Source organism: Oncorhynchus mykiss, chromosome 12, assembly GCF_057628025.1.
Source record: "Oncorhynchus mykiss isolate SJ-2025 chromosome 12, ASM5762802v1, whole genome shotgun sequence".
Taxonomy (NCBI): Eukaryota; Metazoa; Chordata; class Actinopteri; order Salmoniformes; family Salmonidae; genus Oncorhynchus; species Oncorhynchus mykiss.
In genome coordinates, this window is record NC_143033.1 from 63,561,937 (window position 1) to 63,580,727 (window position 18,791).

Genomic DNA, 18,791 nt, shown 5'->3' on the forward strand with positions numbered 1-18,791 from the left:
ATTGTGCAGGGTTGTGCTTAGACAGTAAATGTATTGTGTATGAGAGCGATTGAGGTGCCATGCCGCCCATACAAACCAATTCATACAGTGTAAGAACTGCCTTCCAAAGACTTTTCACACCTTCTTTAGCACCCCAGCCCAATTCACTTTGTTGACTTATCTTTCCTCTCAAAAGCAGCTCCCAATGTCCCCTCATTGTCCCTAAACAATACTCTAGCCGGTCCATTCGGTTGATGCTTTTACCAACAAAGTTGTGTTGCCATCTGTCCCTTCCACAAAAAGTGTAAAATGCTAACACCACAACTTGTCTGCAGGAGGACCAAATGTGGTGGTTAAAACCTCTTGGGACTCTGGGGGCGGTATTTCATTTTTGGATAACAAACGTTCCCGTTTTAAACGGGATATTTTGTCACGACAAGATGCTCAACTATGCATATAATTGACAGATTTGGATAGAAAACACTCTGACGTTTCCAAAACTGCAAAGATATTGTCTGTGAGTGCAACATAACTGATGTTACAGGCGAAACCCAGATAAAAATCCAATCAGGAAGTGCCCCATATTTTGAAAGCGCTGCATGCCAATGACTCCTTATGTGGCTGTGAATGGGCTACGAATGAGCGTACGTTTTCTACGTATTCCCCAAGGTGTCTACAGCATTGTGACGTCTTTTTACGCATTTATGTTGAAGAATAGCCGTAAGGGACCACATTTGGCAAGTGGTCACATGATGGCTCCCGCAGAAAATCTTGCGTAAAGTACAGAAGTAGCCATTATTCCAATCGCTTCTAATAAGAAACCAATTGTCCCGGTGGATATATTATCGAATAGATATGTGAAAAACACCTTGAGGATTGATTCTAAACAACGTTTGCCATGTTTCTGTCGATATTATGGAGCTAATTTTGAAAAAAAGTTTGGCGTTGTAGTGACCGCATTTTCCGGTCGATTTCTCAGCCAAACGTGAAGAACAAACGGGAGCTATTTCGCCTACAAAAATAATATTTTTGGAAAAAAGGAACATTTGCTATCTAACTGGGAACTCCATCCGAAGTTCTTCAAAGATCCGAAGTTCTTCCATCCGAAGTTCTTCAAAGGTAAATGATTTAATTTGATTGCTTTTCTTATTTTCGTGAAAATGTTGCCTGCTGCTAGCAGGGCATAATGCTATGCTAGGCTGTGATAAACTTACACAAATGCTTGTCTAGCGTTGGCTGTAAAGCACATTTTGAAAATCTGAGATTAACAAAAGGCTAAGCTGTGTCTCAATATATTTCATTTGTGATTTTCATGAATAGGAAGATTTTCTAGGGATATTTATGTCCGCTGCGTTATGCTAATTAGTTTGAGGCGATGATTATGCTCCCAGATCCGGGTTTGAGAGTCGCAAGAAGTTTTTAAGAAGCAATTGTTTCCAGGAAACAGGATACCCCATTATAATCAATGGGAGTATGGCGATCTTCGTGGTCAATATTTTTTGTAACACAATCACGTATGAATATTTGCTTCTATTTAACCAGATGTATATCCTTGAACCATTTACTTTAAAATCCCACACTGAAATGAGGATAATTGTTTTTGCTACTGGCAGCTAGTTTTGACATCAAAATCTTGTGTAGAGCAGAAGAGCTAGAACTTATATGGTCATTGCAATCCGTGGGAAAGATGTTTCAGTCTCCTCCTTGCCTACAGGCTGATAGTGTTTATATCAGATCTATTTTTATGATCGCACCACTTTCCAGTGTTTGTTCTTCGGGTATGGGATACAGTTTTGATAGCAAGGGCAAGCATGGCTTGTTTAGGATTTAACTGCACTAATCTCTATTCCAAGGAGGACCATTTGTTTGGTAAGTCTGGAAAGATTTTCACTTTCATATTTTCATGTCAACTAAGGCTAGGCTTAGGCTAGTAGAGGGTTAGCTAACAGAAAGCCTAGCTTCTAATGCTAGCTTTAGCATGAATGTTCCAATTTTATGTTAAATAATGAGCAACATGAGAAGCATTGTACAGTGCATTTGCTTGTTTGCTAGTAGCAAGTATGTTCATGAGTCATGAATACAGGTTTGTGACAGAGGTCTCATTTAAAAACATTTTTTAACCATTATTTAACTAGGCAAACTAGCTAGCTAATATAATTTGGAAGACCCATTTGTGACCAAGCTTTAACTTCCCCACTGATGTCTTGAGATGTTGCTTCAACATATCCACATAATCTTCCTGCCTCAGTATGCCATCTATTTTGTGAAGTGCACCAGTCCCTCCTGCAGCAAAGCACCGCCACAACATGATGCTGCCACCCCCGTGCTTTACTGTTGGGATGGTGTTCTTCAACTTGCAAGCCTCCCCCTTTTTCCTCCAAACGTAACGATGGTCATTATGGACAAACAGTTCTATTTATGTTTCATCAGACCAGAGGACATTTATCCAAAAAGTACCATCTTTGTCCCCATGTGCAGTTGCAAACTGTAGTATGGCTTTTTTATGGCGGTTTTGTAGCAGTGGCTTCTTCCTTGCTGAATGGCCTTTCAGGTTATGTCGGTATAGGACTCATTTTACTGTGGATATAGATATGTTGTACCTGTTTCCTACAGCATCTTCACAAGGACCTTTGCTGTTGTTCTGGGATTTGCACTTTTTGCACCAAAGTACGTTCATCTCTAGGAGACAGAACAAATCTCCTTCCTGAGTGGTTTGACGGCTGTGTGGTCCCATGGTGATTATACTTGCGTACTATTGTTTGTACAGATGAATGTGGTACCTTCAGGCTTTTGGAAAATGCTCCCAGGAATGAGCCAGACTTGTGGAGGTCTACAATTTTTTCTGAGGTCTTGGCTGATTTCTTTTGATTTTCCCATGATGCCAAGCAAAGAGGCACTGAGTGATAAGGGAATTTATATGTTTAAAGTAATAACTAAAGGATTCCACCCTGAAATTAATTCCATAATATGTGTGTTGCTGTGTAGTGGTGTGAGAGTTGAGAGAACAAAGGACAACAGGAAAGAGGCTCCTTCCAAGGTCCCTCTAATCTAGGGAGGGAGGGAACTGCATGGAACTGCCAGCTTGGTAGTGATAAACGAGGAATGTGGACTGTGGGGAAAGATACAGCCCACCTACTGTTTGTGTGTCTGTGTGTGCATGTAAGTATGTGTGGGGGGGAGTTATAAAATGACATGTCTTTGCATTTTGGACTTTAGAACGTTCTCTGAATAAACCTTACGGACCTTTTGCAGAAGCTGAGTCTTTGCCTAATTATTATTAAACCCAGGGTCTTACAAACCTCAGGGATTGGTCAAAGCTTAAATAATTGTTTAGTTATCAACATTGGGATTGAAAATTCTTGTGACACTGAGTTTGAAGGTAGGCCTTGAAATACATCCACAAGTACACCTCCAATTGACTCAAATGATGTCAATTAGCCTATCAGAAGCTTCTAAAGCCATGACATAATTTTCTGGAATTTTCCAAGCTGTTTAAAGGCACAGTCAACTTAGTGTACTTGTGTCATGTACAAAGTAGATGTCCTAACCGACTTGCCAAAACTCTAGTTTGTAAACAAGAAATGTGTGGAGTGGTTGAAAATGAGTTTTAATGACTCCAACAGAAGTTTATGTAAACTTCTGACTTCAACTGTAGATATGGTTAAAGTGACTATGCATATATGATAAACAGAGTGTAGCAGCAGTGTAAAAGAGGGGTTGGGGGGTGTGCACACAATGCAAATAGTCCGGGTAGTCTTTTGATTACCTGTTCAGGAGTCTTATGGCTTGGGGGTAAAAACTGTTGAGAATCCTTTTTGTCTTAGACTTGGCACTCCAGTACCACTTGCCATGCGGTAGTAGAGAGAACAGTCTATGACTGGGGTGGCTGGGGTCTTCAGCAATTTTTAGGGCCTTCTTCTCACACCACCTGGTGTAGAGGTCCTGGATGGCAGGTAGCTTAGCCCCAGTGATGTACTGGGCCGTACGCACGACCCTCTGTAGTGCCTTGTGGTCGGAGGCCGAGCAATTGCCATTCCAGACAGTGATATAACCAGTCAGAATGCTCTCGATGTTGCAGATGTAGATCCTTTTGAGGATCTGAGGACCCATGCCAAATCTTTTTAGTTTCCTGAGGGGGTTAAACAATAGGTTTTGTTGTGCCCTCTTCACTACTGTCTTGGTTTGCTTGGACCATGTTCGTTTGTTGGTGATGTGGACATCAAGGAACTTGAAGCTCTCAACCTGCTCCACTACAGCCCAGTCGATCAGAATGGGGGTGTGCTCAGTCCTCCTTTTCCTGTAGTCCACAATCATCTCCTTAGTCTTGCTTATGTTGAGGGATAGGGTGTTATTCTGGCACCACCCGACCAGGTGTCAGACCTCCTACCTATAGGCTGTTTCGTCGTTGTCGGTGATCAGGCCTACCACTGTTGTGTTTTCTGCAAACTTAATGATGTGTTGGAGTCGTGCCTGGCCATGCAGTGGTGTTAGTGTTGGGGATCAGCGTGGCAGATGTGTTGCTACCTACCCTCACCACCTGGGGGGCAGCCCGTCAGGAAGTCCAGGATCCAGTTGCAGAGGGAGGTGTTTAGTCCCAGGATCCTTAGCTTAGTGATGAGGGTACTATGGTGTTGAACTCTGAGCTGTAGTCAATGAATAGCATTCTCACATAGGTGTTCCTTTTGTCCAGGTGGGAAAGGGCAGTGTGGAGTGCAATAGAGATTGCATCATCTGTGGGTCTGTTTGGGCGGTATGCAAATTGGAGTGGGTCTAGGGTTTCTGGGATAATGGTGTTGATGTGAGCCATTACCAGCCTTTCCAAACACTTCATGGCTACGGACGTGAGTGCTACGAGTCTGTAGTCATTTAGGCATGTTGCCTTTGTATTCTTGAGCACAGGGACTATGGTGGTTGCTTGAAACATGTAGTTATTACAGATTCAATCAGGAACATGTTGAAAATGTCAGTGACGACACCTGCCAGTTGGTCAGCACATGCCTGGAGCATACGTCCTGGAAATCCGTCTGGCCCCGCAGCCTTGTGAATGTTGACCTGTTTAAAGGAATTACTCACATCGGCAACGGAGAGCGTGATCACACAGTCATCCGGAATAGTTGATGCTCTCATGCATGCCTCAGTGTTGCTTGTCTGGTAGGCTCGTGTCACTGGGCAGCTCGTGGCTGTGCTTCCCTTTGTAGTCTGTAAAAGTTTGCAAGCCCTGCCACAAAAGATGAGCATCGGAGCCGGTGGTGTAAGATTCAATCTTAGCCCTGTATTGACGCTTTGCCTGTTTGATGTTTCATCACAGGGCATAGCGGGATTTCTTATAAGCTTCCGGATTAGAGTCCCCCACCTTGAAACCGGCAGCTCTATCCTTTAGCTCAGTGTGAATGTTGCCTGTAATCCATGGCTTCTGGTTGGGGTATGTACGTACAGTCACTGTGGGGACGACGTCCTCGATGCGCTTATTGATAAAGCCAATGACTGATGTGGTGTACTCCTCAATGCCTCCTCAGCCAAAACAATGCAGGAGTGGCTTCGGCACAAGTCTCTGAATGTCAGAGCACGGACTTCAACCCAATCGAACATCTATGGAGAGATCTGAAAATAGCTGTGCAGCAAAGCTCCCCATCCAACCTGACAGAGCTTGAAAGGATCTGCCGAGAGGAATGGGAGAAACTCCCCAACATTTTTACAGTACCAGTCAAAAGTTTGGACACACCTATTCAATCCAAGGTTTTTCTTTATTTTTACTATTTTTTACTATTTTCTACATCAAAACTATGCAATAAGAAATATGGAATCATGTAGTAACAAAAAAAAACGTGTTAAACAAATCAATATATATGTTATATTTGAGATTCTTCGAAGTAGCCACCCTTTGCCTTGACAGCTGTAACGGATTTCCTCCTCTTCGTCTGAGGAGGAGTAAGGATCGGACCAAAGTGCAGCGTGGTAAGTGTTCATGATGATATTTAATTCAAACTCAGAACACTAAACAATAAATGACAACGTGAATTTACAAAACCGAAACAGTACCGTGTGGCCCAAACACTCACACGGAAACAAAAACCACAAACCAACAGGGAAACCCAAGCTACCTAAGTATGATTCTCAATCAGAGACAACTAACGACACCTGCCTCTGATTGAGAACCATACTAGGCCGAACACAAAAACCAACATAGAAAAACAAACATAGACTGCCCACCCCAACTCACGCAGTGACCATACTAAAACAAAGAATAATATAACAGAACTATGGTCAGAACGTGACAGTACTCCCCACCCCCCAAAGGTGGGAGGGTCTGGGTGGGCGTCTGTCCGCAGTGGCGGCTCTGGCGCGGGACGTGGACCCCACTTCACCATAGTTTTTGTCCGCCTCCTCAACCGCCCCCATGGCATCTTACGAGCCTATAGGGGAGGGTCTGGGTGGGCGTCTGTCCGCGGTGGCGGCACTGGCGCGGGACGTGGACCCCACTTCACCATAGTTTTTGTCCGCCTCCTCAACCGCCCCCTTGGCATCTTACGAGCGGCGACCCTCGCCGCCGACCTCGGACTGGGGACCCTCGCCATGGGTCCCGAATGGACGGGAGACTCCGGCAGCGCCGGACAGGCGGGAAACTCCGGCAGCTCCGGAGTGAAGGGCGATTCTGGCATCGCCTGGCTGACTGACGGCTCTGGCAGCTCCTGGCTGGCTGACGGCTCTGGCAGCTCCTGGCTGGCTGACGGCTCTGGCAGCTCCTGGCTGACTGACGGCTCAGGACAGACTGACGGCTCTGGCAGCTCAGGACAGATGGGAGACTCTGGCAGCTCAGGACAGACCGGAGACTCTGGCAGCTCAGGACAGACGGGAGACTCTGGCAGCTCAGGACAGACGGGAGACTCTGGCAGCTCAGGACAGACGGGAGACTCTGGCAGCGTTGGACAGGCGGGAGCACCTGTAGGGAGAAGACAGAGAGACAGCCTGGTGCGGGGGGCTGCCACCAGAGGGCTGGTACATGGAGGTGGCACCGGACAGACCGGACCGTGAAGGCGCACTGGAGCTCTTGAGCACCGAGCCTACCCAGCCTTACCTAGTTGAATGCTCCCCATAGCCAGGCCAGTGCGGCGAGGTGGAATAGCCCGCACTGGGCTGTGCTGGCGAACCGGGGACACCATGCGTAAGGCTGGTGCCATGTACACCGGCCCGAGGAGACGCACTGGAGACCAGATGCGTAGCACCAGCTTCATGGCGCCTGGCTCGATGCCCACTCTAGCCCGGCCGATACGAGGAGCTGGAATGTACCGCACCGGGCTATGCACACGCACCAGGGACACCGTGCGCTCCACCGCATAACATGGTGCCTGCCCGGTCCCTCTCGCTCTCCGGTAAGCACGGGGAATTGGCTCAGGTCTCCTACCGGACTTAGCCACACTCCCCGTGTGCCTCCCCCAATGCATTTTTGGGGCTGCCTCTCGGGCTTCCAGCCGCGCTGCCGTGCTGCCTCCTCATACCGGCGCCTCTCCGCTTCGCTGCCTCCAGCTCTGCCTTAGGCCGGAGATATTCCCCTGCTTGTGCCCAGGGTCCCTTGCCGTCCAAAATCTCCTCCCAAGTCCAGTAGTCTTGTGTTTTCGGCCGCTGCTGCCCGTTACCACGCTGCTTGGTCCTTTTGTGGTGGGTGTTTCTGAAACGGATTTCCTCCTCTTCGTCTGAGGAGGAGTAAGGATCGGACCAAAGCGCAGCTTGGTAAGTGTCCATGATGATATTTAATTAAAACTCAGAACACTAAACAATAAATGACAACGTGAATTTACAAAACCGAAACAGTACCGTGTGGCCCAAACACTCACACGGAAACAAACACCCACAAACCAACAGTGAAACCCAGGCTACCTAAGTATGATTCTCAATCAGAGACAACTAACGACACCTGCCTCTGATTGAGAACCATACTAGGCCGAACACAAAAACCAACATAGAAAAACAAACATAGACTGCCCACCCCAACTCACGCCCTGACCATACTAAAACAAAGAACAAAATAACAGAACTATGGTCAGAACGTGACAACAGCTTTCCACACTCTTGGCATTTTCTCAACCAGCCTCATGAGGTAGTCACTTGGAATGCATTTCAATTAACAGGTGTGCCTTGTGGAATTTCTTTCCTTCTTATTGTGTTTGAGCCAATTTGTGTTGTGACAAGGTAGGGGTGGTATACAGAAGATAGTCCTATTATGGAAAGAATAGCTCAAATAAGCAGAGAAATTACAGTCCATCATTATTTTAAGACATGAAGGTCAGTCAATCTGACCTTCAAGACTTTGAAAGTTTCTTCAAGTGCAGTCGCAAAACCATCAAGCGCTATGATGAAACTGGCTCTCATGAGGACCGCCACAGGAAAGGAAGACCCAGAGTTACCTCTACTGCAGAGAATAAGTTCAGTAGAGCTACCAGCCTCAAAAATTGCAGCCCAAATAAATGCTTCACAGAGTTCAAGTAACAGACACATCTCAAAATCAAAGAAACTACTACTAAAGGACACCAATAAGAAGAAGAGACCAAGAAACACGAGCAATGGACAGTAGACCGGTGGAAATCTGTCCTTTGGTTTGATGAGTCCAAGTATTTTGGTTTCAACAGCCATGCCTTAGGTGAATGGATGACCTCCGCATGTATGGTTCCCACCGTGATGCATGGAGGAGGAGATGTGAGGATGCTTTGCTGGATTCAAGGTTTATTTAGAATTCTAGGCACACCACAGCATTCTGCAGCGATACGCCATCACATCTATTATTTGATTTTCAACAGGACAATGACCCAACACACCTCCAGGCTGTGTAAGGGCTATTTGACCAAGAAGGAGAGTAATGGAATGCTGCATCAGATGACCTGGCCTACACAATCATGGTTGAGATGGTTTGGGATGAGTTGTATCGCAGAGTGAAGGAAAAGGGGAATGGGATACCTAGTCAGTTGTACAACTGAACGCATTGAACTGAAATGTGTTATTTCATAGTTTTGATGTCTTCACTACTATTCTACAATGTAGAAAATAGTCAAAATAAAGAAAAACCCTTTAATGAGTAGGTGTGTCCAAACTTTTGATTGGTACTGTATTTTTTTTAAATACCAACAATTTCTAAAAACCTGCTTTTGCTTTGTCATTATGGGGTATTGTGTGTAGATTGATTAGGGGAAAAAACAATTGAATAAATTCTAGAATAAGGCTGTAACGTAACAAAATGTGAAAAATCTCAATGGGTCTGAATACTTTCTGAAGACACTGTAGCTGTGCAGCAACGCTCCCCATCCAACCTGACAGAGCTTGAGAAGATCTGCAGAGAAGAATGGGCGAAACTCCCTAAATACAACTGCGCCAAGATTGAAGCATCATACCCAAGAAAACTTGAGGCTGTAATCACTGCCAAAGGTGCTTCAACAAAGTACATTACTGTGTAAAGGGTCTGAATACTTATGTAAATGTCATATTTCATTTTTTTTAAATATATATATTTGCAAAAATTTCTAAAAGCATATGTTTTTGCTTTGTCATTATGGGGTATTGTGTGTAGATTGATGATTATGTTTTTATCCGTTTTAGAATAAGACTGTAACGTAACAAAATTTGGAAAAGGTCAAGGGGTCTGAATACTTTCCGAATTCACACTTGATCTCACACGCCCATCTAGAAGAGGAGAGGTAGGCTACTGAAGATGAAGCAGCGAATTTTGAGTGTGTGTAAATAGTACGACAAATATGTTTTTAATAGGTAGGCCTAGGCATACAAAGCAGAAAGATTACCATTTCCAATTAATCTGCAAGACAACATAAACATTTTAATTACAAAATCATCAGATTCAAAAATCAAGTTAAACAAAATGATTGCACACAGAGTGAGTCTATACAACTTATTATGTGACTTGTTAAGCACATTTATACTCTTAAACTTACCTAAACTTATTTAGGCTTGCCATAACAAAATTTGGAATACTTATTGACTCAAGACATTTCAGCTTTTCATTTTTTATAAGTTTGTAAAAAAAATTCTAATGACATAATTCCACTTTGACATTATAGGGGTATTGTGTATAAACCAGTTACAAAAATCGCAATTTAATCCATTTTAAATTAAGGCTGTAACACAACAAACTTTGGAAAAAGTCAAGGGGTGTAAATACTTTCTGAAGGCACTATACATTCGAACAAAGAACACCGTGGTTAGAGCGTTGGACTAGTAACCGGAAGGTTGCAAGTTCAAACCCCCGAGCTGACAAGGTACAAATCTGTTGTTCTGCCCCTGAACAGGCAGTTAACCCACTGTTCCTAGGCCGTCATTGAAAATAAGAATGTGTTCTTAACTGACTTGCCTTGTTAAATAAAAGGTAAAAATAGAATAAAAAAACCCGTCACAAATAGTGTGTCCCCATTTTGTTGAGTACGGAGACAAATAGCAAAGGTGTCTGGGGCCGTATTTGAAGTATCTAAATATAGTGTAACCTACCAATCAATGTATATTAAGTGCCATGAAGGGCACAATCTTACAATGTTGCAGTCCAGAAATGAAAGCTTTATGATATATGCCAAAAGCCTGGGCCTCTGATGGAGACTGTAGAACTGTCATAAACACCTGCTTCACTATTCCCCCTTTTCTCTAGGAGCATTTGTGTGCCCAGGCCCCACAGGCATATCGAAAGGGTCCCTCCCTGGTAGACTTAAAGTCTAAATTAGTCTAAATTCTTCAACCCAAAAGGCACTCGACTGTGTAAAACAAAATCCACAAAGGAAATACAACAGGCAAATGCATATGTGGTCCCAATGTCTAAGTAGTGACGGCAGGGCTAGTTCAAACTGTAGTAGGATGGTTCTCCTCACAGGTGAGTAAATCAGCCCAGGCTTGGTGAATAGCACTTGGTTGATCTCTGGGAGCAGGACACTGGAGAGCTGAATAGAGACAAAAGTGAGAGACAAGAATGCATAAAATAATTCATCACGGCTAAGGAATGTAGTTTATGATTTTAAAGGTTTTTGTAGTCTTGAATTATTACTTTGAATAAACTAGGGCTGACCCCATTTAGTCAACTGGTCAATTGTTTGGTCGATAGGCTGTTGATCGACCAAGATTATTTTAGCCGAGCAGCTGCAAATAGATTTTTCTATTTGATGGCACACACCTTTCTGATTCAGTCTGTCTCAGTGAACTAATCCATTGTGGAAGCCGCAGGGATGGCACGGTCCAAGAAGAAGGGGAGTGTGGATAAAATGCACAAGGCACGTCTCTCTCCAGAATGCGCTCTTGCCCGTCATTTTGAACGCATTCATTGTTTCATAACTTCATTGTGTGAATTGTTTGCCATTTGATTGTTAGATTCTATCAATTCCCCATTACATACACTGAGTATATAAAACATTTAGAACACCTGCTCTTTCAAAGACATAGACTGTCCAGGTGAATCCAAATGAAAGCTATGATCACTTGTTGAATCTACTTCAATCAGTGTAGATGAAGGGGAGGAGACAGGCTTCGGGATCGGTGTCCCTTCCACGGGACGGTTGAGCTAACGTAGGCTAATGCGATTAGCATGAGGTTGTAAGTAACAATAACATTTTTCCAGGATATAGACATATCTGCACTGTCCAATTTATAGTAGCTATTACAGTGAAATAATACCATGCTATTGTTTGAGGAGAGTGCACAGTTTTGAACATGAAAAGTTATTAATAAACAAATTAGGCACATTTGGGCAGTCTTGATACAACATTTTGAACAGTAATGCAATGGTTAATTGGATCTGTCTAAAATTTTGCACACACACTGCTGTCATCTAGTGGCCAAAATCTAAATTGCAGCTGGGCTGGAATAATACATTATGGCCTTTCTCTTGTATTTCAAAGATGATGGTACAAAAACAAAAAACTAGAACGGTTGTTTTTTCTTTGTATTATCTTTTACCAGATCTATTGTGTTATATTCTCCTACATTCCTTTCACATTTCCACAAACCTCAAATTGTTTCCTTTCAAATGGAACCAAGAATATGCATACCCTTGCTTCAGGGCCTGAGTTACAGGCAGTTAGATTTGGGTATGTTATTTTAGGCGAAAATTGAAAAAAACGGGTTGGATCCTTTAAATAATAATTTTTAAGCCTTGAGACAATTGAGGCATGGATTGTGTATGTGTACCATTCAGAGGGTGAATGGGCAAGACAAAAGATTTAAGTGCCTTTCAAAGGGGTATGGTAGTAGGTGCCAGGCGCACCGGTTTGTGTCAAGAATTGCAACGATGCTGAGTTTTTCCACAATCAACAGTTTCCTGTGTGTATCAAGAATGGTCCAACACTCAAAGGAAATCCAGCCAACTTTACAATTGTGGGAAGTATTGGAGTGGGCCAGCATCCCAGTGGGATGCTTTTGACACCTTGTTCCGACAAATTGAGGCTGTTCTGAGGGCAAAGGGGTAAATACTATGTATATGGAAAAATACACCATTTAACATTCCGACTGATCGATTGGTCGGAAGAACAGACTACTCTCAGTCGACCAAGATAATTTTTTGTCGGGGACAGCCCTAGAATAAACTGATAGCTAAAATGCTCCTTGTCCCAGAATAACATGCTAGCTAGTGATAAAGCTATCTGCTCCTGCTAGCTAGCAACATATCTACTTGTTGTAACTGGCTAACTAGCAAGCTAGCTACATTACCAAGGTTGCTGCATTCTAAGTTGGGACTCTATTTACAGCTTGCATTGATGATATCACATTTCTAACTAGTTAGATTACAGATAAATAAAAAATACTTTACCTGATAGCAACTTGTCGGACAGAACTCACCAGCTGTCTACTACCTTAGATGCGGATAATGTGACTGGCAGACATGATCAGCAGAGATAGTACCATGTATAAGACACAAGTTTAGATTGGTTTACAGATTAGTACCCAGTGGCGTTTGCCTGTCCAGCTAGCAAAAGTATTTAGAAGAATACTTAATTTTTTGGGGCACTGCCAACAAACGGAAATGTGTTCAGAAGAATATAAATATATAATATATAAAAACCAGCTCCTCTCTGGACAAGATCAATCATCTCAAAAACCAAAGCAAATAGCTTTCTACGGTCCACCACCTAGAGAGGCTAGAGTCAATTTGAGTGGCTCCATGCACTAACTGATTGTGCCACAGACAAACCGTTAGTGTGCGGCTCAGGCCCAGTCAAAGCGACAACAAGAGCCTTCTTTTTGTTGACCAATAAGTAGACTAAACCATTAGAATGCAATTTTGTGTGGGCCCAATTGAACATTTCCAGGGGAAAACTATTGTGAAACACTATCATTTCACTATTACTTTAGATACTATGGGGCAAAAAAGTATTTAGTCAGCCACCAATTGTGCAAGTTCTCCCACTTAAAATCATAGGTACACTTCAACTAAGACAGACAAAATGAGAATAAAAAAAATCCAGAAAATCACATTGTAGGATTTTTTATGAATTTATTTGCAAATTATGGTGGAAAATAAGTATTTGGTCACCTACAAACAAGCAAGATTTCTGGCTCTCACAGACCTGTAACTTCTTCTTTAAGAGGCTCCTCTGTCCTCCACTCGTTACCTGTATTAATGGCACCTGTTTGAACTTGTTATCAGTATAAAATACACCTGTCCACAACCTCAAACAGTCACACTCCGAACTCCACTATGGCCAAGACCAAAGAGCTGTCAAATGACACCAGAAACAAAATTGTAGACCTGCACCAGGCTGGGATGACTGAATCTGCAATAGGTAAGCAGCTTGGTTTGAAGAAATCAACTGTGGGAGCAATTATTAGGAAATGGAAGACATACAAGACCACTGATAATCTCGATCTGGGGCCCCACGCAAGGTCTCACCCCGTGGGGTCAAAATTATCACAAGAACGGTGAGCAAAAATCCCAGAACCACACGGGGGGACCTAGTGAATGACCTGCAGAGAGCTGGGACTCAAATCCTGCAGTGCCAGACGTGTCCCCCTGCTTAAGCCAGTACATGTCCAGGCCCGTCTGAGGTTGGCTAGAGAGCAGTTGGATGATCCTGAAGAAGATTGGGAGAATGTCATATGGTCAGATGAAACCAAAATATAACTTTTTGGTAAAAACTCAACTCGTCGTGTTTGGAGGACAAAGAATGCTGAGTTGCATCCAAATAACACCATACCTACTGTGAAGCTTGGGGGTGGAAACATCATGCTTTGGGGCTGTTTTTCTGTAAAGGGACCAGGACGACTGATCCGTGTAAAGGAAAGAATGAATGGGGCCATGTATCGTGAGGTTTTGAGTGAAAACCTCCTTCCATCAGCAAGGGCATTGAAGATGAAACGTGGCTGGGTCTTTCAGCATGACAATGATCCCAAACACACCGCCCAGGCAACGAAGGAGTGGCTTCGTAAGAAGCATTTCAAGGTCCTGGAGTGGCCTAGCCAGTCTCCAGATCTCAACCCCATAGAAAATCTTTGGAGGGAGTTGAACGTCCGTGTTTCCCAGCAACAGCCCCAAAACATCACTGCTCTAGAGGAGATCTGCATGGAGGAATGGGCCAAAATACCAGCAACAGTGTGTGAAAACTTTGTGAAGACTTACATAAAACGTTTGACCTCTGTCACTGCCAACAAAGGATATATAACAAAGTATTGAGATAAACTTTTGTTATTGACCAAATACTTATTTTCCACCATAATTTGCAAATACATTCATTACAAATCCTACAATGTGATTTTCTGGAATTGTTTTTCTCATTTTGTCTGTCATAGTTGAAGTGTACCTATGATGAAAATTACAGGCCTCTCTCATCTTTTTAAGTGGGAGAACTTGCACAATTGGTGGCTGACTAAATACTTTTTTGCCCCAATGTATATTGAAGACATTTCCTGAAATTACAATGCAAAAATATTACATGTTGCTCCTATTTCAAATATCTGGATGTCCGACAAAGATGTATGATACTATATGAATAGGGAAATTATTTCAAATCCCATCCCTCCTTGAAACACATACATTGGCCGGATCTGAATACCCATACTAGCCTACTACATACTTAAACTGCATACTAATTTCAGCGTTTGATCTAGAATAATTCACTCAGCTTTTCTGACTCAGCTGTTTGACAACACCTGCTAATCAGATAAATTGATGGGCTGTACCAAAATTAACGAATGGTGGGAGTCAACGCAATCACGCATTAGATTATGCATTCGGAGTACTATTTTCAAGATTATGCATTCGGAGTACTATTTTCGAAATTCCACATACTATAAAACTACTATTTAGTACGCTCTTATGGGTATTCGGACATAGTCATTGTTCATTTTCCATTGAAAAAAATGTAAAAAGCATCTGCTAGAGGGCATTGATGTAGAGGGCAGATCATTGGGGGTGGTCGGCATTTACCTCTCCTCTCCTATTTGGGCATGCGAGATCAAGTGACCAGGCCTAGTATATGTCTCAATGAAATAGAGTAGGCTGCCTATGGAAGTTATCTTTCAAAGGAAACCACATATGATTTGACTGTAGTTTACTACAGTGTCTGTAAATTAATGTTGTTAATGGAAAGAAGTGGAGGGTGCTCAACCAACATGAGTCGAGGTACAATCAAAAGATTGGATCATTTCTCTGAGTATTTTCTAAATGCTAGGAGGTGAATGCATGTACCCTGTGAACAGCTTTCAGTTCCTCCTTCAGAGAGTTGGTCTCCTGTTTGAGGCACTGCAGCTCTGTGTCCCTGACCCGTAGGATCACCTGCAGCACAACACAACAAATGGAGGTTAAAAAAATACATAAGTGTTAAGATAATTTGTCAATGGAGGTTTAATTATAATAATAAAATGTACCCTTTGGAGTGCCGTCCATATAATTTTTTGGGGATACAATTTTGGAGGATCCAGCACGTATCTACTTTTGAATAATCCGCGAATTATGTAGTATGAATAGACTGAGCGAATGTGTAGTATGAATTCTGCTATAATGTGAGTACCTCCAGTTCGTAGAGGTCTTTCCCCTTTAAGGCAGTGGCCGATTCCTCGCTAAGAAGGGAGTGCTTGCAAGAGATCTCCTCGGTCAGCCTCTGAGTCAGCTCCTGAGGAGAGGGGGATGAGTGTCAGACACCAACATCAAAGAAGCTTCCCTTTTGCCAACCATCCATGTTGAGTCTATGAAAACTTTGGTGTCCTAATACATTCTTTTCAACAATTTCCCTCGAGATCATTTACATTTTTTATTTATTAGCCTTTATTTAAAACAGAGGAAACAAGCGGAGACAGAGTATATTTTACAGTTGTGCCCTATGATACAACAATAAAAACAACACAGCAATTAATACGAATTTAAAACCAAACAAAATTATAACATGTAAAAAGTACAAGATGGAGATTAAAATGATTAAAATAAATAAACTTCTATAAGATAAACACACATTGCAAAAAGCAATCACAATTTATAATAAAATGTTCATGTAATGTGCATTTAAACTGTCTTACAAGCACCAAAACATCTAACTGGAGTTCTCTCTGCAATTCATTCAATGAGTGTGGAGCATGATATTCTAATGCCGTTTTGCCTAACTCAGAGTGAATACTGTATCTTTCAGATTCTGTACACTTTATTTAATACTTTAGACAAATGTAATTTCAATTTAGCGTCCTCTCCTCCCATGGTTTGCTGTGTGTCAATCACTGAGGTAAATAATTAACTAGAGACAGCATTAGAAGATGGCTAATCTCATTACCAGACACTTTCTGGTAAATCTGCAGAAGTTCTGGTGGACCATTATATCAAACATGGCCTGAAAGTTAAACTAAATAATTAGGATTTCCATCATCCTAGTCGAGGTGTAGATTACATCTGACATTCCAGTGTTCAAACTTGTAAACAAGGCTCCGTGGGATTTCTCTTAATGCGACTCCATGCAGCGAATGGCAATGTCTGCTTTACTGTGGGTATACTGCGAGTAGCCACTTGTGGATTTGACAGTTCTAACACAGTTCCACCTCTGACATGGCCAAAACGACCGCTATGCGGATGTCGGTTAGAGCGTATCTGATTGAATAGAGTCCTTAAAGGGGAACAACGGCAAATTTCAGGAAATTTCAAAAAATACCTAAACCTCTCTGACTCAGTGTTGGACTGTCTGTCACAGTGCGCAGCTCTCTCACACAGGGAGAGCAAGGTAGAGCTAGGTCACAGGGTTATGCGCCCCTCCTCCTCACTGCAGTGCTACTATGCGCTAGCTATAACTTTGTGGAATAACACGGGTCACAGATTCACAATTGTACCTTTTCTAAAATCTCTGCCAAGCAGGATAAAAAAAACTGCCTGTGGGCTTACAGCACATGCAACAACACACACACAAGGGAACTCCTCATAAACACTACACCTGTCTGTAACCAGCAGTTTTCAAAATGCAGACATCACCCCTTTTACTATATTGTCAGAAGCATCAGGATAACATGTCTACAGGGGGAGCAGCAGCAAGTTTCTTCCCTGCCCCCTAATTTTGGCAATGCATGAAATAGCCTAGTATATCAAATTCTGGCCCAAAATGATCAGACTACACCAAGTTTGACCAACAAAACCAAAAGAGATACAGTAAGTATAATATTTCATAAAGTCAACCTAAAATATCATTGTGATTGAGTCCATTATACAATTGGCATTATCTAATGCAAAGAAAACAGAGAGCGTGTAAAAAAAATATATATATATATTTTACAGGAAGCAAACATGGGATGACTATGAAATATGATGGTCTGTATAGTGACGATGTAGAGTGAAGGTGTCTCTGTTTTCATCCCTCTCTGTACCTTGGTGCAGTGGAACAATTATTCATTCTGGATAGCTGAACTCCTGTTAATAGTGAAAGGACATACAGTGCCTTGCGAAAGTATTTGGCCCCCTTGAACTTTGCGACCTTTTGCCACGTTTCAGGCTTCAAACATAAAGATATAAAGCTGTATTTTTTTGTGAAGAATCAACAACAAGTGGGACACAATCATGAAGTGGAACAACATTTATTGGATATTTCAAACTTTTTTTTAACAAATCAAAAACTGAAAAATTGGGCGTGCAAAATTATTCAGCCCCTTTACTTTCAGTGCAGCAAACTCTCTCCAGAAGTTCAGTGAGGATCTCTGAATGATCCAATGTTGACCTAAATGACTATTGATGATAAATACAATCCACCTGTGTGTAATCAAGTCTCCGTATAAATGCACCTGCACTGTGATAGTCTCCGAGGTCCGTTAAAAGCGCAGAGAGCATCATGAAGAACAAGGAACACACCAGGCAGGTCCGAGATACTGTTGTGAAGAAGTTTAAAGCCGGATTTGGATACAAAAAGATTTCCCAAGCTTTAAACATCCCAAGGAGCACTGTGCAAGCGATAATATTGAAATGGAAGGAGTATCAGACTACTGCAAATCTACCAAGACCTGGCCGTCACTCTAAACTTTCAGCTCATACAAGGAGAAGACTGATCAGAGATGCAGCCAAGAGGCCCATGATCACTCTGGATGAACTGCAGAGATCTACAGCTGAGGTGGGAGACTCTGTCCATAGGACAACAATCAGTCGTATATTGCACAAATCTGGCCTTTATGGAAGAGTGGCAAGAAGAAAGCCATTTCTTAAAGATATCCATAAAAAGTGTTGTTTAAAGTTTGCCACAATCCACCTGGGAGACACACCAAACATGTGGAAGAAGGTGCTCTGGTCAGATGAAACCAAAATTGAACTTTTTGGCAACAATGCAAAACGTTATGTTTGGCGTAAAAGCAACACAGCTCATCACCCTGAACACACCATCCCCACT

General features: G+C 42.6%; 1 protein-coding gene across 1 annotated transcript in view; it reads right to left on the bottom strand.

Annotated features, from left to right (window-relative positions):
• Window positions 1-18,791, bottom strand: part of LOC110538922 (uncharacterized) — a 68,649-nt gene that overhangs the window by 6,045 nt on the left and 43,813 nt on the right. Inside the window, exons 13-14 of the mRNA XM_021625893.3 lie at window positions 15,960-16,061; window positions 15,638-15,724 (exon numbers count right to left, since the gene is read on the bottom strand). Coding sequence (XP_021481568.3) covers window positions 15,638-15,724; window positions 15,960-16,061 — 189 coding nt within the window. The remainder of the gene's footprint in view (window positions 1-15,637; window positions 15,725-15,959; window positions 16,062-18,791) is intronic.